At 38.4% G+C, this 25,776-nt stretch overlaps 1 protein-coding gene across 6 annotated transcripts in view; it reads left to right on the top strand.

The window, feature by feature from the left end:
- Positions 1-25,776, top strand: part of LOC104612253 (diacylglycerol kinase 1-like) — a 90,825-nt gene that overhangs the window by 16,706 nt on the left and 48,343 nt on the right. For all 6 annotated transcript variants that reach the window (XR_016080240.1, XR_016080241.1, XM_010279611.3 and 3 more), the window contains exons 2-8: positions 915-1,122; positions 1,267-1,389; positions 1,484-1,612; positions 2,289-2,374; positions 5,922-6,045; positions 10,944-10,992; positions 15,354-15,436. Coding sequence is in view for 4 of the 6 variants with exons in the window: in XM_010279610.3 (XP_010277912.1) it covers positions 915-1,122; positions 1,267-1,389; positions 1,484-1,612; positions 2,289-2,374; positions 5,922-6,045; positions 10,944-10,992; positions 15,354-15,436 (802 nt within the window). In the remaining 2 variants the exon portion in view is untranslated. The remainder of the gene's footprint in view (positions 1-914; positions 1,123-1,266; positions 1,390-1,483; positions 1,613-2,288; positions 2,375-5,921; positions 6,046-10,943; positions 10,993-15,353; positions 15,437-25,776) is intronic.

Below are 25,776 nucleotides of genomic sequence, written 5' to 3'. Positions count from 1 at the left end.
TGATGACTCTAGTTATAGTTGGTTTATGTTTAAAATTTCAGTAATTGTGTGGTAGTTTAAGAGTTGCTGAATTTTATTTGAATTAGTGTTGGATGCAAAAACTTTATAATTTTCGGTTTCTTGCTTATCAAAAAGAAATCTGTTTCTTAAATTTATTAGGTTTTTCATTAGTCTACAATCTAAAAATACTACGGAGCTTTTTAGACAATATGAATTGAGTTTCTTTGAGTTCTTATGACTTACACTAAGGGTGATGAGTGATTAGCACACCCTAGAGTGATTTCAGGCCCACATTAAGTGATTCCTGCTTTTTCTCTCTTATTTCTCTATCTTTTCCCTAATTCTGCAAGAACCAATTACAATTACAATCATCAACAACTGAGAAATTCTTAATCAAAGAAATTCATTAACATCCTTAAAGGAATAAAACTAGTCTAGTTGTGTTTTTTAGTTTACATTAAAATTTGAAACCTACCCAGATTAGTTTCAAGCTATATTTTTTGATGATATATTTTTTATGTTATTTAAACAACGTGTAAATGTTGAAAAAATAATGTATCAATGCAAACAACCCAAACCAAACGTATCAAGTATTATAAATTTATCATTTATCCACATTTTCCCATAGGGATTGAGGTTCTTTAATCACATATTATATGTGACAGAGATGAGTCCTCTCAAGTGTGGTGTCAGTATCTATGTCCATACATGTCTCACATGCTTATGGGTCTGTTTTGAAGTGTCAATTTAACATAGATTGTGGTTAATTCACTGTATTCTCTTATGTCGTTGGATGTGAGTGCTTGTATTTTCCTTATCATTGTGTCAAATAAATTATTTGTTATTGATGGAAGAAGTTGTATTGATTTTCCACTTCTCCAAGTTTGATGGTCTTCTGTAATGTGACATTGCAGTTGGGAAATAGCTATGGGTGATTGCAAAACCAACCACTTCTTGAAGGACTTCTATATCCCCAATTACATTCTTGGACCCGATTTAGAGGTTGAGAATGTCTCATACACCCCTGCCTGTCCGGTCTTGGTATTCATAAACTCCAAAAGTGGTGGTCAGCTGGGTGGGGCTCTGCTTGAATCTTATCGTAGCCTTCTCAACAGAAATCAGGTATTGTTTGTCATTCTACTGTAGGTTTTTACCAACAAGGCAGCTAACTCTTTAGGCTGTAAGAAAAACTTAAGAACTAAGAGGTGGATAAAACTGTAAGAGTACTCCAGTGGAGCTTACTTTAGGGGTAATTCTAATGTTCAGGTTTTCGATTTGAGCGAAGAAGCTCCTGACAAGGTTCTGAACAAAATATATATCACATTAGAAAGACTAAAGCTCAGTGGATATGGTTTTGCTTCTGAAATTCAGAAAAGGTTGAGACTAATAGTAAGTTCGGTCTGAAGTGGTGTTGCCATGCTTTATGATGCTTGATATCTATTTTTTTCCCATTTTTCTTTTTCACTTTTCTGTAGCTGATTAGGTTGCAGGTGGAGATGGTACAGCTAGTTGGTTGCTTGGAGTAGTTTGCGATCTCAAACTATCTCAGCCACCTCCAATTGCTACTGTGCCACTGGGAACTGGAAACAACCTCCCATTTTCATTTGGCTGGGTAAGATTTTGTCTGCTACAATGTTAGCTTTAAGAATGGTCTTACAGAGAGTTTTCAAAGTACAAAGGACACTAATACAATGATGTGTTAATTCTATTGAGTTGCATTTTGATTCTTCAGTCTCAATATGCCAACCAGGAAGCTGGAAACTTAGGCTGCATTCCCTCTTAAAATGTTTTCTTTTTCCTTGTTCTGTTTTTACCTTTTGTAATTAGAAATATATAATCCATATGCTACCTTTCATTTGCAGTGATAGATAGATAGATAGATAGATAGATAGATAGATAGATAGCATATGGCTTACATGCTATCTATAACATAAGCATATTATTCTCAACTTTCATATTTATTATTTTTGTATACATACATTCCATATTTCATGAATTTAGGTTGATAAGGTTGAGACCAGTGCTTAGGTGAGATTTGTCCAAGGTAACCTCATTTTCTTCACCATTCATGTTGGTATGTTCATGCATTATTGCTAACCAACCATGGTGTTTCTCTCATCTTTATCATCAGATCCACAATATCCATTTGCACCCATAATATTTTGGAGTGTTCTGAACAACCATATTGTAATGTATTATTTGTTTTTCATAATTAATAAAATTGGAAGTTACCAGTTACAAGAAAAAAAAATCAATTTGTGGTCATACAATGATTTGCTAAATTGCAGGGAAAAAGGAACCCTGGCACAGATGAGGAGTCTGTGAAATTGTTTTTGAAACAAGTAATGGAAGCAAAAGAAATGAAAATAGATAGGTACCACATTCCAGTCTCCTTATTTGAGTTTCTAACATATATTCACGTGCTTAGTCAACTTCATTTACAATTTATTTTGTTCATCCCACTTTTGATATATGTTATTGTATTAAGCAAGTGCATCAAAGAATTTGAGTGGATTCTGAAATGAAAAAATTCTGGTTATTTGTTATAATGGCATGAATTTGTTAGATTGTGCATACTTTCAAATACCACAGAGGTTGGTTTGCATATTTCAGCAAGTTGATTTCATTAGCTTGGGATTAAATTCTTAGGATGATATATCCTGTGGGACTTTTGGCACAGAAGAGAGTGGAATGGTGGAGCTGGATTCATGTAGCTGACCACATATAATTTGAAAGCCTGTGGGACTTCTACATGGTGGTCAATTTGCCTGACTTGAAGGACAAAACTGCATAGTTGGATTACAACAATTTCTGAAACTTATATTAAATTACTTACAAGTTGGATTTCCATCCTAGCTGTGGTGATTTGGTGTTTTTGGAAACAGAAGAGTTCTTGAGAGAAAAAGTTATATGGAAGAGAAGATTATTATTTTTTTTTTGAAGAACAATAAGGAAATTTCATTAAACAATAAAAGCAAAGAGAAGCTCTAATCTAGAATACATTATCTGAACCAGAAACTGACAACTGATTACACTTGATGAATCTCCAATACACTCCAAAAGTTCTCCCCCAAATCTGATCTACTGACTTGATCAAAATCTGGGAGCACCCAGACCCAATCTACTACTAACTTTCCCACCATAGCTGCCAGAGTTTCAGGAATTTTAGCTTTTTCTTCGAAAATCCTTCTATTTCTTTCTTTTGATAGGAGCCAACAAACACCAAAAGTAATACCACTCCAAACAATCCTTGTTCTCCTGCTGCCTTCAAAACGTGGCCAGGAAGAAAATATTTCTGCTGTAGACTTTGGCTGAAACACTCTCTACCCAAAAAGAGAGGAATGGAAATTCCAGATGGTTTGTGCAATCTTACAAGAAAAGAAAAGATGAAAAACAGTCTCTTCATTCGAGTAGCACAAAACACAAACACTTGCTAAGGAGAAACCCCTACTTTTTAGGTGGTCAACTGTTAGACCACTGTCCAAGGTCACCAACCAAGCAAAAGCTTCCACTCTAGGTGGAACAGGGTTCCCCCAAACTCCTACTTGATCTGAAACCAGTTGATTCTCCACCATTGCCAAGTAGAATGATTTCACAGTGAAAACCCCATTCCTGCACTCTTTCCACCACATACCATCTCTCGAGGAGGGTGATACCTCAACCTCTTGTAGTTTTCCTAGTAGTTGAATGCATTCCTCCAATTCCTGATCCAGCAAAGGTCTTATGAATTTGGGGCACCAAACAATCTGATCTCCCTTCGTTTTGAAGCACCCATCAACTCTTATGTGATGCTCTGTCAACCTGTACAGCTTTGGGAAAACCTCACATTAGCTTACCCACATCACACCACTCATCCTCCCAAAATCTTACCCTTGACCCATCCCCCACTTTGAATCTGACTGCAGCTATGAATTCTTGATTGAAATGCATAATCTCTTTCCAAACACTCACCCTGTAAGTGCCGGAAACCTCCCTTGACTCTCACCCAAATCTCACCATCCCATATTTTCCAACTACAACCCTCCTCCATAAGGATTCCCTCTCCCTCAACCACTTATCCAATAGGGCCTTGTTGAATATTTTGACCTCCTAATACCCAAACCACCTCTTCTTTTTGGCCTAAACACCTTGTCCCACCTCACCAGATGAAACTTCTTCTCACCCCAGGCCCTTCCCACAAAATATCCCTCTGAAGTTTCTTGATTCTTTTCGCAATCTTTCCTGTAATCTCCAGAAAAGATAGATAATAAGTCAGTAAACTAGTTAGCACACTTCTAACTAGTGTAATTCTGCCACCCAGAGAGAGATATGTTGCTTTCCAACCCTCCAATCTCTTCTCCACCCTCAATTATTGATCTCCAGGCCTCTGTTGCGGAGACTTTTGGCCCTACTGGAAAACCCAAGTAAAGGAAAGGCAACTCCCCGACTTGGCATCCCTAGACTGTAGCAAACTGATCCATCTCCTCCCTCTTTATTTCCCCCACCCCAATCAGCAAACTCTTGGCCAGATTTACCTTCAAACCTGTGAGCATCTCAAAATTTGCCAAAATGACTCTAAGATTCAGCACCTGATCCACTGAAGCATCCAAGAAAAATAGTGTGTCATCCGCATACTGGAGGTGTGAAATGTTAGGACCCTCCACCCCCACTTTGAAACCTTCAATCTGGCCCTGCTGTGAGACCTTAACCATGAGCAAGTTTGGCACTTCCATTACTAGTACAAACAGAAATGGTGATATTGGGTCCCCTTGTCAGAGACCCCTAGGGGCATGGAAGAATTCAGAAGAAACTCGATTAATAAGTAAGGAGAAGGAGACATGAAACACATGCAAACATCCAACTTCTCCACTTCTCCCCAGACCCCATTAATCTTTACATTTCTTCCAAGAGAACCCCACTCCACATGATCGTACGCTTTCTCGATGTCAATTTTGCAAACCAGCCTCGGTCAATTGCTTCTTAACCTGGAATCAATACATTCACTAGCCACCAAGATCCCATCCAAAATTTGCCTGCCTTCCATGAAGGCCATTTGGGTTTCTCCTACTACCCCATGATTTATTCCCTTTAACCTCCTAGACAACACCTTGGACAACAGTTTGTAAGGAATGCTATTTATCAAGAACAGTTCGATAGGATTGTGTCTTTGGTCTCAGTGCAGAGAGCTTTCCAAGATATCCTGATAATTTCAATCCTTTCAGGACACAACTTGTTTGGAGTGCAAGATGATTGTTTTTCTGTTCTTTGTCTGTTTTTTGGATTTAGGGTTCTAGTTGTACAGTTTTTACTATATAGAGCTGGTTGTGCCCTTCTTGGAGGTTAATTTGTATACTATCTTCAGGGTTGCTATTAACATGGATTTGTGAAGATTAGAAAGGCTAGACTGCAATGTTTTGACTTTTAGGAAATGGTACCAAGTATTGTTATTCTGATAGGTGAGATCATGCCTTTGCAGTGTAGTGGATAAATATGCTGATTTTAGTTACAGTTTTGCTCGATTTCATTGTGAATTATTCTTTCGTGCTTGTGAGCACAATATATCTTTTAGTTTCTCTGGGAAATTCAATTATTTCCTACTTTCTTTCTGTTTATATGACTTTTTATTACATTAATGGATGTAAAAAATAATTTATCCAAACTGTTACAGCTTTATTTTATCTCTCAATACTGAAAGTTTTCCTATAGAATACATGTAATTGCATGGACTATGATTCTGTATACATGTTTCTTTCATTTCCAGATATTTCCCAGTACTATTGTTTCTCTTTTTTCTTCTTATTGGAGCTTCATATCCTGAATCTGATCCATTTAAAACTTTGTATCACATGAAAATATTCTTGAACCATTCTACGACTATACTCTTGTACCATTTTTCTATATTCTTAGTAATTCAATTTACTAACATTACTAAAGTATTCCAGCTGGCATATTATCATGAGGATGAGAGCCCCTAAAGAAGGTGCCTGTGATCCCATTCCACCTTTGGAATTACCACATTCATTGCATGCATTTCATCGTGTCTCTCAAACAGACTCGCTGAACATGGTAAGCAGCCCTCCATTGTATTATGTAACTTGCTAAAGAATATACCTTTTGCCACTAAATGAGGAGAGATATTCTATGACTGCAACACTTCTTAGAGCAATACTAATTCTTTATTCTTTTTATTTCTCAATGTTATTTGTTTCCAAATGCCTATTTAATTCTTTTCATCTGAGTTTTGATTTTGTACTATTGATTACACCAGTTCTGAGTTTTTCTATCTATTGGTACATATATTTGGTATTATGTTTGTGCAAAATGCATCTATCAAAAAAAAGTTTGTACAAAATGCCTTGTGCACTTTTAAGAACCATATAAAGTGCCTAAATCCATTATGTTTTCCTTTTCATTAAAAGTGACACCAACTGAGTCACCATTTCTATTATTTTTAACATAAAATAGACACTCAGCCGGGTTCTCCTAGAAAATGATACTTGGGACTTGGTTCTTGCTCCTCTTGATGCTTTTATCATTGGCAGTCGATGGCATAGTTGTCAAGGCACCCTTTGAGGCTCGCCTCACCTAATCGCCAAGCAGTTTCTTACTTCCTACTATAAAATACTTTTTTGTTCATTCTTTGTTTTGATATTATAATTATAAAATAGACATTATTAAACTAAAATAATCATTTTGTGTGTTTATATACTAATTTCTTTTTCTTATATTCTTATTTATTAGGGTTTAATCAACACAAACATTGCTACATCCTGTATTGAACCCTCAAAGACTTCGAAACCTGAACCAATAAGGAAGAACTTAAAATTTTATCTAATCAACACATTTTCTTCTTCCATATATTCTTCTTCTTATTCTCCTTCTACTACTACTACTACTACTACTAAGGGTTCATCCCCTATATTTTTTGAATTTTATTTTCCTTCTTTTTCTTCTCATAAATATGTTGATTTTCTATACAAAAATAAGGGTTCAGCCCCTATATGAACTTATACTTTTCTTATGAAAATTATGACTAATATTAAGGAAATATGGTTATGGTACCTAGGGAACTACCCTAGGATCTATGTTTTTAACATAAAAAATCCATTGCCTAGGTGATGCCTAGGTGACTAGGCGCCCCCTGTCACCTAGCCTCACCTTGGTGCCGTGGAAACTATGGTCAATGGGTCTACTCTATAAAAGTGAATTTTGAGGGCAGCTTTGATAGGTACAAGGCTTGTTTGGTGGTACAAGGTTATATTGCCAGCCTTGATAAGTACAAGACTTGTATGGCATTGATTTTGTGCTTTCCATCTCTGCTGTCAAACAATGGGTTATCCATCAGATAGATGTCAAGAATGCTTTTCTAAATGGACATTTGAAGGAGATAGTGTTTATAAAACACCCTCTAGGATATTGTGATGATCCTTCCATGGTTTGTCATCTGAATAGGTCTCTCTGTCGAATCAAACAAGCTCCTAGAGCTTGGTTTGAGAGATTTCGTTTTGTTATTATAGATGTCGGCTTTATTTGGAGTCCTTAAGATTATTTACTCTTTATCCTCACTTGGCCACAAGGTATTACTTTTTTACTTTTATATGTGGATGACATCCTTATTACTGGAGATGATCTTGAGGGTATTACACATGTGAAGGGTCTTCTTAGTAAGACCTTTAAGATGAAGGATCTTGGTCTTCTCAACTAGCAGAAGTATGCTATGGATTTGGTCACATTGGCTCATCTTACAGATGATAAGCAGGTTGACACATCTCTTGAGATCAATTTGAAGCTTTCTAAAGATGATGATGAACCTCTTACTAATGCTACATTATATCGACAACTTGTAGGTAGCCTCATCTATCTCACCATGACTCGTCTTGATATCTCCTATGCTGTCCAAGTGGTTAGCCATTTTGTCTCAATTCCTCAACAACCACATATGTCTTTTGTCATTTGGATTATTAGATACCTTCGTGGTACATTGTCTCATGGCTTGTTTTTCTCATCATCATCTTCTTTGGATTTGTTTGCTTATGCTAATGTTGATTGGGCAAGGTGCCCAAACACCTGAAGGTCTACAATAGGATGATGTGTTTTCTTGGGTGATTCTTTTATTTCCTGTAAGTGCAAGAAGCAACCAGCAGTATCTAAATCCTTCATTGAAGTTGAATATCGTGCTATGTCATCTGTTTGTAGTGAGATTGTATGGTTGAAAGCTCTTCTTCAGGACCTACATATTCCAGCCTCTCATCCAGTTCTATCCATGTTGGTAATGCCAGTGCAATCAAGGTTGCCTCAAACCTTGTGTTCCATGAATGTACAAAGCACATTGAGGTCGATTGCCATTTTATTCGAGATCAGTTTCTTGCTAGCCACATTTCCCTTCCTCATATCTCTTTTGGACTTCAACTTGCAGACTTCTTCACCAAAGCTATGACTTGTCCTCGACACAAATTTCTGGCTGACAAACTGATGCTTCTTTCTTGGCATCAGTTTGAAGGGGGTGTTGTGAGAAGGGCTGATCTCTTGATTCTCATGTTTGGGAGTATCTTTTTATTGTGTATCATATGTACCATATCACTTTATATTTCTTTATTCTTTCTTGAACTAGAGAAGGGCACGATGGTCCTTTCTCACCTATTGTATTTCATTAGTTTATAACATAACTTGTTTGGGTGTGTGGGACATTAGGCATACCCCACAAGCCGTTTCTCTTCACCTGTATGAACCCTAGTTGTCAGTCAAGATTATGTTATGCATGCATATGCATATATATGAAATATACATAACTGCACTATATAATGACATTAGATGAAGCCCACTTGGACACATTGTGTATGTTATATGTGTATCTGTATGCATAAGATGTCATTTTATAGTTTATTTTAGTTTTATTTCCTAAGTTGTATAATCTAAGCATAATATAATTAACAAAACATGGGAAGTAAATCCTCAAACTTGACCATTCCACACAGCCAACCCAATAGTGTCAAAAACAGGAATATTTCTTTTTCTTTTTCTTTTTTCTTTTTTCTTTTATTTTATTTATTTATTTTTTTTTTTGGGGGGGAGGGGGACGTCTGTAGATGTATTGAGCAAAAACGTTACAAAATGTAGGGAAGAAATCGATTGAATTTTTTGTGACATGTCTATGGGGCACTTTTGTCTTTTGATCTGTTATTATTGCCACAAATATGTCATCCTAATATAAATAAAGAGGTTGGTGCTTCCAGCCTCACAACTTTTTTTCTCCAAATTCTTCTTAAATCTGTACAGGATTATAGAATCTATGTTGGACATTCTTCTCAGTTGGGAAGAATGCCGGTGTTGCAATCTTGTTACTTTTTGTAAGGGTAAATGGTGCTGTGTTGTAATCATTCGTGAAGCTCATACTTTTCTTGCTATTATCTTTTTGGCATTTTCACCATTCTTTTGCTAGAATAGATACTTGATCATTTTAGTAGTGACATGAGAACATATTTGTACTATTAAGTGGTGTAGACAGCTAGCTTTGGCAAAAGCTTTCCCATCTTTATTCATGGCTGTTCATAACAGAGAGGCTCTGGTCAAGGACTTCTATTTCATATCAAATGGAATTGTTACTTGGAATTCTGTTCTGAGAAGAAATTTGAATGATTGGGAGGTGGACCTAATGGTGGAGCTGCTTCAGAGGATTCAGCAGCATAGTCCTTAGGTGGGACAGTCAGATTGTAGGAGATGGATGTGGGAGGAAAGTTTTTGTTCTCTGTAAGTCTTTTACAGAATTTTAAACCATAGTCCTCTGTATGATTTCCCTGCCAGCAGAATGTGGCATTCTTCTGCTTCATCAAAAATCGAGTTCTTTGTTTGGACTGCAGCTCTGGGAAAATGCTGACCTATGACAAGTTGCTAAGGGGAAGAATGGTGTGGGGGATGCTTCCCATGGCTGTCTTATGGTGTGTTGGGGGGAGACAAATGCTCAGATATTTGATAATATCTGCCGTAGTGATCAAGATATGATGGGTAAAATCAAAGGAAATTTCTGCTTTTGGTTATCAGTTCACAAGGAATTCAAGGGCATAGAGGTTTATACATATTTTGATGGGGGCATTGTATTTTCTTGTTAACTTCTGGCGAACAGAAATTCTGTATAGCACTATCAGGGATGGACTCTTAAGATAGTACACGACTTAGTTTTGTGATTCTGGTTGCAATTCATTACTTTTTAGCATTAGGGATTAGAGATCAATTATATTTCCTTGTTTCACTGGAGACTTTGCCGTCCAAAATCCTATTCACAATGACTAGGGCTTCAGGTATTCAAAAGGTCTTTGTTTTTAGTTAATAAACCATTACTAGTGCACACACACACACTCATCCCAATAAAAGGTAATTTAGAAATTAATAGACCATTAAAAGGTGTAAAGAAAAACACATAAGAATGTATAAAGAATTAACCAGAAAATTTAAGTCATAAGTGGTGTATGCTTGGGCCAAGATTCAAGGCACTCCAGGCATGTACCTTTTAAAAGGGGTATTGTTAGCATTCAAGTGAGGCACCCACCTTCAAATATGCCTTGTCTGTGAGCCTAGGTATGCCTCTTAAATGTTCATGCAAAATTTACAAAACTCTCAAAGTTTTATTGATTAATTCATTTTTTTTTTTTTATAATCAAGAGTGAATGTTCAAATCATGACTTATACGCTTTGCTGATGTGTTCTAATTCAACATGTAGTAGTCTTTTCTCCAAAAATGGCATAGAAAATAACCTGATGTTCTAATTAACCACTGGGTCTGGACTCTGGAGTCAAAAAGGTTGGGAAAAATTGATAAAAAAAAGTTGAGAAAAAACTTTCCTGAGCTCACTGACTACTTGTATCAATTTCTTTATCTTGCTTGACTTAGCTTCAGTAAAAATCCTGTCACAAGTGAACTGTGAACATTACTTGCTTACAAACAGTGTTTGTTGTTGACTGCTCCTCAGGAAGGCTACCACACATTTCGTGGAGGATTTTGGAACTACTTTAGCATGGGTATGATTTGCATAAAAATTCATGTTGAAGTTATACTGTTTTGATTAAGGAATGTTTCTTTTCTCTCGGGAAATAATTGGAAATTCACAATCAGCAAGTTCCATTTATTTTTCTATTGTTGTTAATTTGTGTTAAGAAAAATAAGAACTGGTGAGTAAACATGAAATCTATGTTTAACTTGTTAGAGTGCTCAAATCATAATAGAAACTAGGTATGAATCTCAACTTTTAACTAGGATATGATGAAATTAGGACTATTTGGTTGTTCAGAATTTGCGTATGGGATCATAGTAATGTAATATACAGGTCTTGCTAATAAAATATAATGTTTTATTAATGACTTGCTGCATGGAAGGAGGTCAGACAAGTTACAAACAGTTGGTTGAATGTAATCATTCACAGGAAGTTTGAGCTACATGTCTTGGTTGTCAATTTGTTATACTGTAGGTGGTGCGATAGACAGTAATTACAATGTCAGGGAAGCATTATGATGGCCTTGTGCTTTCCAATTGTTGATCCAACTTCACCGTTGCTAAGATCAATCAAAGTATATTGGATTAATTCATCTTCCAAGAAAATTAACTGGTGGAGAATATTTACTGAAAAGGATTGGCAAAATAGGATTCATGTAGCCGATCCTATATAGTGGTTGCAGAAAAAAAAATCAGGAAAAGTAATGTGGTGCTTAAGGTGCATTATAAATCAGAAGAGTTTTTGTCAAATCTAAGCATATATTTTGTAAATCAAATATGGTTTGGTCCTTCAAAGGGGTCTCAGAGGGGATAGTGTAAATGAGGTTTCATAGCATCTCTTGCAATGGTTTAAATCATCATTTATTTATAATGAAGGGTTTGCTTTTTGGGGTTGTCTGGTACTTTTCTTTTCTTTCACTTTGTGACAACTTCCTCTATTTCAGCATTTGGGGATCCAATGGCCATGCGATATTCATGGATTTTGGCTGATAGGTTGCATGCAAGATTTGGGCTGGGGTGTTATGTTTTATCCATCTATGATTTAAGTCCTCTGTGGTGCTTACTGCTGTGATGTTAGATCTGCTCCTATACATATTCGTGTATTTATAGATTACATATTACATGTATATTACTATATAAGTGTATTTCCTGATTGGGTTAATCCAGAAAGCTTAACAGACAATCCAACCTATTTCTGCATATTGGAGGATGATTTATCCAAATCATCCATTGGATAGGCCAATAGGAAGCTCCTTGGAGTCCTCATCAACACTATATGTCACCTTGTTTGGGGCTTCCTCATAGTTATATGTGCCATCCTAGGTTTCGATATTTTACTTTGAAAATGCTTCCCTAAGGGCTTATTTTAGTCATGTTGCAAGATGTTTTAAGCTGGAATGGCAGAGGAAAATGTGTTGCCCCAATCAAATTGCCACATTGCAAACTATTCCACCAAATGACCTGACTAGTAGTACCTATACATATACAATATGTTATGTATATGTATGGCATTACTATGCTGCCTATACCATATGGATCCTTTTGCAGCTTCTTGGAGTAGCATTTTTTTCCACCACAGAGACTTGCAACTTGCAAGACATGAGTTCATGGCAGGTTACACGTTACACCCTTTTGGTAGGAAGGGGAAGATGATGTGGAAATGCTTAGACAAACTCCACCTTATCCAATACACCTTTTGCCTAAAAAAATTTAGAGTAGCAGATTGGGTGTCTGTAACCTAACTCTTTGGGGGGATGTTTAGATTGACCCATGGTTCAAAGTACCAATACGATACGCCCCGTATTGGGCGTATCGTATCTTTGGAAAATGATATGGTCCGAAATGCCTGTTTCCAGGTGTTTCGGACCCCCAATTTTTTTAATAATAAAAAGCATGCTAAAAGCTTTCCAAGAAACCAAAATTTGAAAAAAAAACTAAAAAAAAATAGAGTTTCGGTCGTTTCTAAGTGCCGATATGATACGGCTGAAACTCGTATTGTATCGATACTTTGAACCTTGGATTGACCCATATTAAGGACTGATATGGTGGAAACCCCACAATTCATTTTGGAGGTGGCAAGCAATTGGAAATCATCACATGTGAACATTATTAAAGAAGGTTTTGGCAAATGCTCACTTGTAATCGATGCCATGGTTCAAAGTATCGATACGATACGCCTTGTATCGGGCGTATCGTATCGTATCTTTTGAAAACAATACGGTATGAAACACCTGTTTCCAGGTGTTTCAGACCCCCAATTTTTTTAATAATAAAAAGCATGCTAAAAGCTTTTCAAAAAACCAAAATTTGAAAAAAAAAACTAAAAAAAAATAGAGTTTCGGCCGTTTCTAAGTGCCGATATGATACGGTTGAAACTCGTATCGTATCGATACTTTGAACCTTGGATTGACCCATATTAAGGACTGATATGGTGGAAACCCCACAATTCATTTTGGAGGTGGCAAGCAATTGGAAATCATCGCATGTGAACATCATTAAAGAAGGTCTTGGCAAATGCTCACTTGTAATCCATGCCATGGTTCAAAGTATCGATACGATACACCCTGTATCGGGTGTATCGTATTGTATCTTTTGAAAACAATACGGTCTGAAACACCTGTTCCCCAATTTTTTTAATAATAAAAGCATGCTAAAAGCTTTTCAAAAAACCAAAATTTGAAAAAAAAAACTAAAAAAAAATAGAGTTTTGGCCGTTTCTAAGTGCCGATATGATACAGCCGAAACTTGTATCATATCGATACTTTGAACCTTGGATTGACCCATATTAAGGACTGATATGGTGGAAACCCCACAATTCATTTTGGAGGTGGCAAGCAATTGGAAATCATCACATGTGAACATTATTAAAGAAGGTTTTGGCAAGTGCTCACTTGTAATCCATGCCATGGTTCAAAGTATCGATACGATACACCCTGTATTGGGCGTATCGTATCGTATCTTTTGAAAACAATACGGTCTGAAACGCCTGTTTCCAGGGTTTCAGACCCCCAATTTTTTTAATAATAAAAAGCATGCTAAAAGCTTTCCAAAAAACCAAAATTTGAAAAAAAAAACTAAAAAGAAAATAGAGTTTCGGCCGTTTCTAAGTGCCGATACGATACGGCCGAAACTCGTATTGTATCAATACTTTGAACCTTGATCCATGGTTAATCCTGTATTGGGGTTGCTTTTGAGATAGTGAAGGAAATTCCTGAATTTTGGGTAAAGAGATCGATGGCAGGTCATGCCTCAACATTTGGGCTAAATATCTCCCCTTGTGGATCCAATATTGATTAACCGTCTAAATGTACTCATTGATTAGGAGAGGTGAATAGGATTCATAACTCCTCTTGTGGATCCAATATTGATTAACTGTGTTAAGTCACTCATTGGTTAGGAGGGGTGAATAGGATTCATAACTCAGTAAGGATTATGATATCTTGTGAAAAGGTGTTATGATGTTAGATAGGTCATACTCCAATACACCAACAATGAAAATCTCACATTTTCTAGAGAGAACATGAGATGAGAACAGGAAAAGGAATTATGTGATACACTTTTGGGGCTTTCTCCAAGAAATGGGGTATATCTTTAAGCACTATCTTTTCCTCTTGAAGTGTTCCACTTCTATGTGCTCATTCCTGCAGTAAAGGTTAGAGCTATTTTTGCAGATAAATTTGTCTAATATTTATCAATGGGAATCTGGTGGGTAAAAGAAGCAATACCCTGTTTGGGTGAGATCAGTCATTCTTTCAGATTCCTTGAGATACAGAGAAGCTGGTTCAAATTTTCTTTCTAATAAGTTTTCAAGTTTGTTTTTAGTGTCTATCCTCTGGTTGTCAGTTTGTACAGACTCTTTTCTTAGGAAACGATCAAGTTATGGGGTGATCTACTTGTTTCAAAATTGACATTGTGTTACTCTCCCCATTGCAAATTTATCCCAATCAATAAAAAAATGCATAATATCCAAATATGCTTACCTAAATTATAACAGGGGAATTCAGATATATAGATAAGATCTATGCTAATTATATAAAATGAATTTATGAATCTGGGATCATGTTTGCAGACATGGTTGTTCCTTAACTATAAAGTATCCAAACTATATGGGATCGGCTACATGAATCCTGTTCTGTCATTCCATTCTGTTTAATGCCTTTTCCATTCTTAAATTATGAGCTCATTTTGTATAGCATGAGAGGGTGGGGGAGGGGGGGGGGCAAATAGTCCCTCCCATTCGTTTAGCCTTCTGATTTTGCATGCTTGATTTTTATTTATCAAACAATCATGAGTATATGGTAGACTTCTGTTATGGAGTTGTAACTCAATTTGATTAGTAACTGTCTTAGGTAGCTTATGAGATAAGAAAGTTTCTGTTACTCTTTCACAGGAATGGATGCCCAAGTATCGTATGCATTTCATTCTGAGCGGAAGTTGCATCCAGAAAAATTTAAAAATCAGCTAGTTAATCAGGTAAAACTTAGTTTTATATTCAATTCAGAATGTTTGATCAACATTTACCATGATTTTAGTAATATTTCTACATAGTAAATAGGGCAATATGCTGTTTTATTTAGATTTGCAAGTCCAGAAATATTAGTGATTTAATTTATGCAAATGATTGTTGAACTATAGTCTGGAATTTTGTTTTAGGTTAGCATGAGCTGGCCTCATGTTTCATGGATTATGCTTCATGCATCTAAAAGTTCTTTGCACCTTGCTTCACTCCTACATGAGTGAAGAGTGTATGAGGAACATGTATAGGTGGTGATGAAAACTGGTGCAAAATGTTTAAAGTAGAGAACATTTTATGCTTTGTTGTGTTACAGTCCCCCTAGTGGGTCTCCTTCATTTCTTATCAGGAAGGAGCTTCTTATGCATCTGTCTTAAATTGTGGGTATTTGGTGCTTTTTGTTGCAATCATTGCTCTACCTTATTACATGTCCAAAATTCCAAATATGGTAATTCATTTTGCTGATCTGGGAAAAATTCTTCCTCTTTTCAACATTTATTACTTAAATTGTTTATGTCAAATTAAATAAAGGAATAGAAGGCTTGAAGTCTGCCCATCCTGGAACTAAGAAGAAAAACAATCCAAAAGAATGAGAGGACTGATTTAAAAAGTGTGAAAAAAGGTAGATATCAGAAGCAAAGAGAGAAGAAGAAGAAGAAGTCGGCTGTGATAGGGTTTTGGGAGATGAGTTGTTCAAACTTGTCTCCCTTCCCTAATATTTTCATTAAAAATTTACAAATTTTCTGTATTTACAAGGAGGCCCTTAATTAGGCGATTAACTTAATTAAACAAAAAACATAAAGAAACATAAAGGCCCATTAACAAAAAAAGGAATAGAAACATAAAGAAATAAGAGCATCCTAATGGGCATTCGGCCCATTCTCTCTACACTCCCCCTCAAGTTGAACATAGATGTCAATCATGCTCAGCTTGCCAGTGTCATGTTGTAGTTTGGCCTTGGAGATTCCCTTGGTAAGAATGTCAGCTAACTCTTCTTCAGATGTAATGAATGGTAGACAAACTTCTTCAAAAGTCACTCTTTCTCTGATAAAATGCTTGTCAACTTCAATATGTTTAGTCCTATCATGTTGCACCGGATTGTGGGCAATGTTGATGGCGGCCTGATTATCACAATATAGCATCAATGGCTTATCATACTCAACACCTAGTTCCTTCATCAGGGATCGAAGCCAAAGTAACTCAGAAACTTCATAAGCCATAGCCTTGTACTCGGCCTCAGTTGAAGATCTAGCAACAACAGATTGCTTCTTACTTCTCCAAGAAACAATATTACCTACCACCATGCTAAAGTATCACGAAATTGACCTCCTATCATCAATGTTTCCTGCCCAGTCAACATCTGTGTAAGCCTCCACTTTCATGTGACCATGCTTACCAAAAAGAATGCCCTTCCCAGGAGTACTCTTCAAATAACATAAAATTCGTTCTACTGCTACCATATGAGTGTCTCTGGGAGCATGCATGAACTGGCTAATGCACCTAACAACATATGCAATGTCAAGCCGAGTCATACAAAGATATAGCAGTTTCCCTAGTAACATTTGAAACACTCCCTTATCCTTCAACAATTCTCCATTAGAGGTAGAAAGTTTGTGACTCATATCAATAGGAGTAGTCACTGGTCTTGCACCCATTTTGTTTGTTTCAATGAACAAGTCTAGCACATACTTACGCTGAGAGATAAAGATTCCATACTTCGTCCGAACCACTTCAATTCCAAGGAAATACCTCAACTCCCCCAGATCTTTGATCTCAAACTCTGGATGAAGGAAAGATTTAAGATCATCAATTCCTATCACATTAGTGCTAGTCACTACAATATCATCAACATAGACTATGAGATATACCACCAATGAACCTCTCCTCTTCACAAAGAGAGTATGATTAGACTGAGTCTGTACGTAACCAAAGTTACCAAGTGCAGCCTTAAACCTTTCAAACCACGCCCAGTGCGACTGTTTGAGTCCATAGAGAGACTTCTTCAACTTGCACACTTTTCCCTCCATGTCTGTGCCATACATCCCTGGTGGGAGAGACATATAAACTTCCTCATGTAATTCTCCATTCAAGAATGCATTTTTCACATCTAGCTGATAAAGAGCCCAGTTTGAATGAGCTGCCAAAGATGGCAAAACCCACACAAATGTCATCTTTGCAACAGGAGCAAAAGTCTCCAGATAGTCAATCCCATAATTTTGTGTGTAGCCTTTTGCAACCAACCAAGCTTTGCACCTCTCAATAGAGCCATCAACATGATATTTAATGGTATACACCCACTTACAACCAACTGGCTCCTTCCCTTCAGGCAAATCAACCACTTCCCATGTGCCATTCTTGTGCGGAGCATCTATTTCAGTTCTCATAGCATCCCTCCATTCTGGAATAGTAAGAGCTTCTGATACAGACCTAGGTATAGGGTTAGAAGCAACAGAAGAAAGAAAGGCATAATATGAGGGAGAAAGAAGGCCATAGGAAAGATGTTTGGAAATGCAATCTGCAGTACACTTCCGTTTACCTTTCCTAATAGAAATAGGGACATCAAGATCTGGGAAAGGAGGCTGCAAAGGGACGGTATCAGTACCTATTGTCTCTTTAGTACCTGAAGTGCATGAGGCTCATGTTATGTAGAGGAAACAATCTGCTCACTCCTGGTACCACCTAGGATTAAAAAGAGGATGAGGAGGAAATGGAGCATGAGATGATTGTTCCCTAGGGGTGGCAATGAGCTGAGCTTTTCACGAGCTACTCGAGCTCGGCTCGTGAGGCTTGCAAGCCGGCTCGAATATATATATATATAATAAAAATATTATAATTATTAATTATTATAATTCTTAATTTTTTAAATATCAAATAAAAAATATTTTTATAAAATATTTTTTCTCAAAATTGAGCTCGAGCTTATGAATTTTTTACTCGAGCCAACCTTGAGCTCAAGGTTTTGGCTCGAACCGAGCTCGAGCCTTATAGAATAGTCTCGAGCCGAGCTCGAGCCTCGTACTATTCGGCTCGGTTTGGCTCGAATCCACCCCTATTGTTCCCCCCTTGACTCATCAAAGAATAGAAGGAGACTCAACAGGGACAAGAAGGGGGAGTGCAAATAACTGTGACAAATGCTCCCCCTATGAACAATGCTCCCCCCAAGATGATTCATAGAAAGGAGTGGACTCATCAAAGGTAACATCCATTGAAACATAACGAATCCTAGTGCTAGGATCAATGCAGCAATAACCCTTCTGTTTGAAGGCATAGCATAACCCCTTTGGTTCAAATTTATCTCTGGGTACTAGAAATGTTTACATAACAAGTGCAGCCAAAGACACGAAGGGGAATAGAAAAAAGGTCCTTATCTGGATAAAGGAGGTTAAAAGGGGACTTAAAGCCCAACACTCTGGATGGTATTCAGTTGATTAGGTAGGTTGCAGTGAAAATAATATTCCTCCAAAACCTTGTAAGGACATGTGACGCAAACAAAATGCTTCTTGCAACTTCAACTATGTGGCGGTTCTTCCTCTCAGCTACTCCATTTTATTCCGGAGTACAAACACAAGAACTCGTGAATGACCCCAAAATCAATGAGATAAGAGGTTAGGTTTTTTTCAAAGTATTCTTTTGTATTATCGGATCTAAATATTTTGATTCTTGTATCAAACTGGGTAAGAACAAATTTGTGAAACTGCTTCACAAGTTTGGGAACTTCATCTCGAGATCTCATAAAAAATAACCAAGTATATCTAGAGAAATCGTCATTGAACAAGATAAAGTATCTATAACCTCCCATAGAGGGTAAGTGGTATGGCCCTCATACATCAGAGTGCACAATATGAAAAGGAAAGGAGGATCTTTTATTACTCAAAGGATAACTGTTTCTATAATGCTTTGATAACTCACAGGACTCACAGTGAAGGCTAGACAAGTTAATTCTCTTAATCAATTTTGGGAATAAATGACTCAAAGTAGGAAAAGATAAATGAGCCAAACGAAAATGACATAACATGACACGACTAAAAGACTCGGAAGGAATACATCCAAAAGCAGCTCTTCCAGGTTATCCTTGGCTTTGTCCAGGAGTATCCAACATATATATTCCATTCGCTTCATAGCCACTCCCAATCACTTTGAGACTTCAGATCTTGTAAAACACAATAAGAAGGGAAGAAGGTTACACTACAGTTTAAGGATTTAGTTAGGCTACTCACAGACAATAAATTAACATTCAGTCTAGGGACATGAAGGACAGAAGAAAGAGAAAGTGAGTCTGTAGCCTTGATGACTCCCTTGCCAAAGATAGGAGCAAGTTAGCCATCAGCTAGGGTAATGTTATCATAGCTAGAAAGCAAATCATAAGAGATAAACAAAGTGGAAAGGCTGGTCATATGATCAGAAGCACTAGAATCAATAATCCAAGGGATCCTACGATTACCTAAGATAGTTGCATAATTGGCGGTAGCACGTATACCTAAATGTGCAAATGCAGAAGTAGTTGGATTGCCCAGAGAATTGGAGGAGGCTACACTCTCAAGGTGACAAATCATCCTCCCAGACTTCTCTCATACTCTGCCTTCATAACTGCTAGCTGCTCACTAGCAGTCCTCTCATCTGTGAAACACCTGTCATTATCTAAGACTAGCTATGTTGGCACTTCTTGACTTTCCATTATCACCCTTCTTTTGAAAACAAGGTGGAAGGAGTTCTGGAAGCAGTTTCCAATATTTATCTTTTGTATGTTTGGGTTTCTTGCAGTACTCACATATAACCTCCTTCTTCCCTGAACCACCTGAACTACCTATAGTCACCTTAGGTTTTAGCCTCATATTAGCAAAATGGTCACTTGAGATAGTCCCTTGTGTAAACTAAGAAGCTGAACTCGTAGTAAAGAAGAGGATGAACTTCTTAGATGCGGAGAATGTCGAACTGTGTTAGTAGTCGACCAGGCCTTTATTTAAATATAAGTGAAGTACAAAGTACAATAAAATTACTGGTATACCCCTGATTAGTAATGGGACAACCAGAATACTTAAAACATAAACAGGATTAGGCCCATTAGCAAAGGCCCAGTTACAAGATAAAATTAACATAAGAATGGGCTAATAGGAGACCCTATAAGCCGAACACACTCTAGCATTCTAACACTCCCCCTCAAGCTAAACATGGATATCAATCATGTTCAGCTTGCCAAGTATGTCCTTGAACTTTGTAGTTGCCAGCCCTTTTGTTAATACATCTGCAATCTGCATTTCTGATGGAGTATAAGGCACACAGAGTTCCCCTGAAACAATTCTCTCTCTGACAAAGTGTCGATCAATTTCAATATGTTTTGTCCTGTCATGTTGCACGGGATTGTTGGCAATGTTGATAGCTGCTTTATTATCACAATACAACTTGAGAGGACCTTCAGTCTTGATACCAAGCTCATTAAGGAGAGTTCTGAGCCATAAGAGTTCAGCAACCCCATGTGCCATAGCTCGGTATTCTGCTTCTGCACTTGATCTAGCCACAACATTCTACTTCTTACTGCGCCATGTAACTAGGTTTCCTCCCAAGAATGTACAGTAACCTGAGGTTGATTTTCTATCTCCAACAGACCCAGCCCAATCAGCATCAGTGTAGGCTTCAATTTCAAGTCTACTGTTCTTCTTGAATAGAATTCCTTTCCTTGGGCATGTTTTCAAGTATCTGAGAATTCTTTCCACTGCTCTCATATGAGGAGTCTTTGGTGGTGAGTGCATGAATTGACTGACAACATGCACTGCATAGGCAATGTCTGGCCTAGTGAGGGATAAGTATATCAGTTTTCCTACCAATTTTTGGTACCTTTCCTTATCACAGTATTCCTCACCCATTAATTCCTGTAATCCATGGTTCGGTTCTATTGGTGTGTCTGCTGGCCTGCACCCCACCATGCATGTTTCTTCTAGGAGATCTAACACATATTTTCGTTGACATATGTAGATTCCTTCTCTTGATCTAGCAACTTCAATCCCGAGAAAATATCTCAGATTTCCCAGGTCCTTGATCTCAAATTCTGAAGCTAAGAACTCCTTCAGCCTCTTCATCTCTTTCACATCATTTCCAGTAATCACCATATCATCCACATAATGAGAGCTGTAAGTTTTCCATCCTGCCTCCTTGTAAACAATGTATGATCCGCACTGCTCTGAGTGTCCCCACTTTTTCCATGGCCGTACAGAGTCTCTCAAACCATGCCCGGGGAGATTGCTTCAAGCCATACAAAGCTTTCCTTAATTTACACACCTTCTTTCCAACATTATATCCAGGTGGGGGTTCCATGAATACCTCTTCATGTAGATCACCATTTAGGAAAGCATTCTTCACATCCAGCTGATGGAGTTCCCAAGAGAATTTTGCAGCTAATGACAGTAGAACCCTGATTGTGTTGAGTTTTGCTACCGGGGCAAAGGTTTCCTTGTAGTCAATTCCTTCCTTTTGTGTAAATCCCTTTGCCACAAGTCTGGCCTTGTATCTTTCAATTGACCCGTCTTCCCTGTGCTTTACTGTGAATACCCACTTGCACCCAACAGTGCCTTTCCCTTCTGGCAGGTCCACCAATTCCCACGTTCTTGCTTTCATTAGGGCTTTCATTTCTTCATTCATGGCTTCTTTCCATCTTGGATCAGATACCGCCTCTGAATATCTGGAAGGGACACATACAGAGGAAAGAGCAGACAAAAAGGAATGATAGGCAGGTGATAAATGTGAGTAAGAGACATAATCAGCTATGGAATGTCGAGTGGTACAAGAACGAACAGGCTTACGGAGAGCAATAGGGAGATCCAAATCTGAATTGAGAGAGTCAGAAATACCTTGGATTGCCGAGACAGATTGATCTGAGTTCAACTGGTTGCAATCATGAGGCTGAGGGCCCTTTTTCCTTCTACTGTATGTGAGTATCTCTTTCTCTTGTCTGCTGGAGTCATCAGAAGCATCAACTGAAGCTGGAGTCTCACTAGGTTGACCCGGAATGTTACAGCTAGGAGTAGTGGAAGGTGATGAAAGGGGAACAAAAAAGAAGGGAGACTGAGAATCCTCTTCCATTCAACTAGTCTCCCCCTGAAGAGGATTCTGGGAAGACTGGAAATAGGGTTGAAACTCAAAAAAGACTACATCTCTGGTGACATTTTTTCTTGGAGACAGGATCATAACACTTATACCCCTTTTGTGTAGGAGAGTACCCCAAAAATATTCCCTTTGTAGCCTTAGGATCCAGCTTGGTTTTCTTTGGATCCTTCACATGTATGAAGCATGTACATCCAAAAACCCGTGGGGGAAGAGGAAATTCTGGAAGAGTGGGACACAACACAGAGAAGGGGGTCTTCATACCCAGTACCTTAGATGGCATCCGATTTATCAGGTATGATGCAGTGAGGACAGCTTGAGACCAATATTGCTTGGGCACATTGTGCTGGAAAAGTAAAGCTCGAGCTGTCTCCATTAGGTGCCTGTTCTTGCGCTCAGCAACTCCATTTTGCTGAGGGGTGTAAGCACATGATGACTGATGTAACATGCCTTCGTCTTCCATGAATGAGTTCAGGGATCTTTCAAAGTATTCAACTGCATTGTCTGAACGGAATTGTTTAATCTTCTTCCCAAATTGTGTTTCAATCATCTTGTAAAACATCATAGTTATCCGTGGAACTTCTTCACGTCCTTTTAACAGATAAATCCAAGTGCACCGAGAATAATGGTCAATAAAACTGATAAAATAACGGAAGCCATCAATGGAAACAATGGGTGAAGGACCCCAAACATCAGAATGGACCAAATCAAAAGAGGCTTGTATTTCATTACTAGAAATTGGATACATTGATCTGCATTGTTTTGACATTTGACACACATCACAAACTAAACTTTGACTCGAAATTCCCTTACATAAATCGGGAAACAACATAGCTAAAGAAGAAAAGGACAAGTGACCTAGCCTAGCATGCCACAAGTGCAGCCTAGCTCTTGACTCCACACTTTCTGGACTAGTAGTAGTAGAAGCTTGCAGTGCTGAGCTGACATCCGCATCAAAATAGTAGAGGCCCTCATACTCACGACCACTCCCAATCGTTCTCCTCGTCAATCTGTCCTAGAAGACACAATGAGAGGGAAAAAAAGTTATACTGCAGTTCAAATTTCTTGTAAGCTTTGAAACAGACAATAGATTTGATGTAAGACTAGGAACATGTAAGACTGATTTAAGAGAGAGATCCTTGCTTAGGTCAACCACTCCCTTTCCCGAGATGGTGGAGAGTGACCCATCAGCTACTCTCATCTTATCCTGGCCCGACAACAAATGATACGAGGAGAATAATGAGGACATGTGTGTCATATGGTCAGTGGCCCCTGAGTCAATCACCCAAGAGCTAGAATTAATGGAACTAGTTGCACTAAATGCAGAGGCTATACCTGATTTGACAAGAGAGGTGGAAGCTAAAGGATTGTTCTTCAGACGGGCTAATGCCCGGCTGAGAACCTCTACCTCACTAGCTGTAAATCCCGAGGTACTTGGTCCAGTAGAATCAGCAACCTGCTTTGTGGTGGAGGAAGACACTGGCTGAGTACTTTGTGAGATGTCACTACTGCTGTTGGTGGCAAGATTCCCACTTGCCGTATGGCCCTTATGTTGCCTTTTGTCCTTTCTCAGAGCAGCTGGCTTTAGATGAGGGTACAATACCCAACATTTCTCCTTTGTGTGTTTTTCACCACTACAATGGGTACACTTGAGGGTCTTCTTGTCTGAAAATCTGTTTCCCTTAGTGGAGACTAAGGCTGAATGTTCACCAGATAGTTTTGTTGCTTGTGTCTGGGAATCAAGTTGCATCTCCTTTTCTCCTTACCTCTTCATTCCTCACCATGTAGTAAACATGATGAATTTCAGGTAATTCGTCTCTCCCTAGAATCTGTGACCTTACACCTTCATATATAGGGTCTAAGCCTGCCAGGAACTTGAAGGCTCTGCCCTCCTCAATCTGCTTGTCATGCCTCTCCTTATCCCTTGCATTTTCCCAATCCAAAATCAAGTGATGGTCAAGCTCTTCCCAGAGGCCTTCTAGTGTTGCAAAGTATGTTGCCACAAACATGTCTCCTTGCCTTAGGGCTGCAATGTCTTGGTTCAGCCTGTAGATTCTGGCATTGTTCTTCTTTTGGCCATATGTCTTAGATACTTTCTCCCAGATTTTTGCGGCTGTAGGGAAGCGATGAACAGTTTTGGCCACCCGAGGAGTCATGGAGGCCAGCAACCAAGACATGACTGTGGCATTTTCCTTGCGCCACACAGTGTATTCAGGGCTGCTGATTTCTGGTTCCTTTTTGTCTCCATCTAAATAGCCTGTGAGGTCACAAGAGGTAATGAACAGTCTTGCTGAGACTGACCACTCTCTAAAGTTATACTCATCCAATAGCACACTTGTAATCTGCAAGCTATGCAGATTAGGGTTCTCCAGGTTTGAGGACCTTGTAACAGATCTGTTATCTCTAGAAGAAACTTCACCAGATAGTGATGACATCCTAACTTCGGTCAAAGAGTTTGTTCACAGTGTGGTAGGTGGTTCTGGTTAGGGCTGGCCGAAGTGGTCACAGAGTTCACAGTGCTGGTAGCACACCGGATAGGTTTCACTTCAAAGTTCACAGTGCTAATGACACACTGGATAGGCTTCACTTAGACTAAACCAGTTCGGGTACAGTAGCAAATGAAGGTCTGTAACTGAACCAGTTCACAGAGCTGAAGTAGTGCTGATACCAGAAGAAGGGCTGATAACCGACCTGGAAATGATCTGTAACTGAAGTCGCCACAGTTCTGTAAAGGTCTTGCTGATGCACCAAAGCTGCAACTGTAGAGGAGGCTATGCCTTTACCACTGTTCTGCACAAATCTGGCTGGAGCACCAAAGCTGCAACTGTAGAGGAAGCCCTCCCCCTTTCGGCTAGTGCTACGACTGCTGGAATCAGTCCTCAACTAGGTCTGTCTTGTACAGACCTCTCTTAGTAGCCAAATAGCTACTACTTGCTAAAAAAACTAGTAGGACATCTACTTCTGGGTCTTACTTCCCTTGAGTCCTACAACCAAGAGAAACCCTAGGTTCGAACTTGCTGAGTTCCCTTACACTCCTAGGTCTTCACTGCAGCAACCCAGAAAGAAAGGAGAAGATAAAAGAAGGCAGCAAGAGAAGATAGTGCACCGGTTGAAACCAGGAAGGAGCTAATGCTCTGATACCATGTAAACTAAGAAGCTGAACTCGAAGTAGTAAAGAAGAGGATGAACTTCTTAGATGCGGAGA

Source organism: Nelumbo nucifera, chromosome 1 (genome assembly GCF_055504915.1).
Source record: "Nelumbo nucifera cultivar China Antique chromosome 1, China Antique-T2T, whole genome shotgun sequence".
Taxonomy (NCBI): Eukaryota; Viridiplantae; Streptophyta; class Magnoliopsida; order Proteales; family Nelumbonaceae; genus Nelumbo; species Nelumbo nucifera.
The sequence above is the reverse complement of the archived record's forward strand: the minus strand, read 5'-3'. Positions and strand labels throughout refer to the sequence as shown.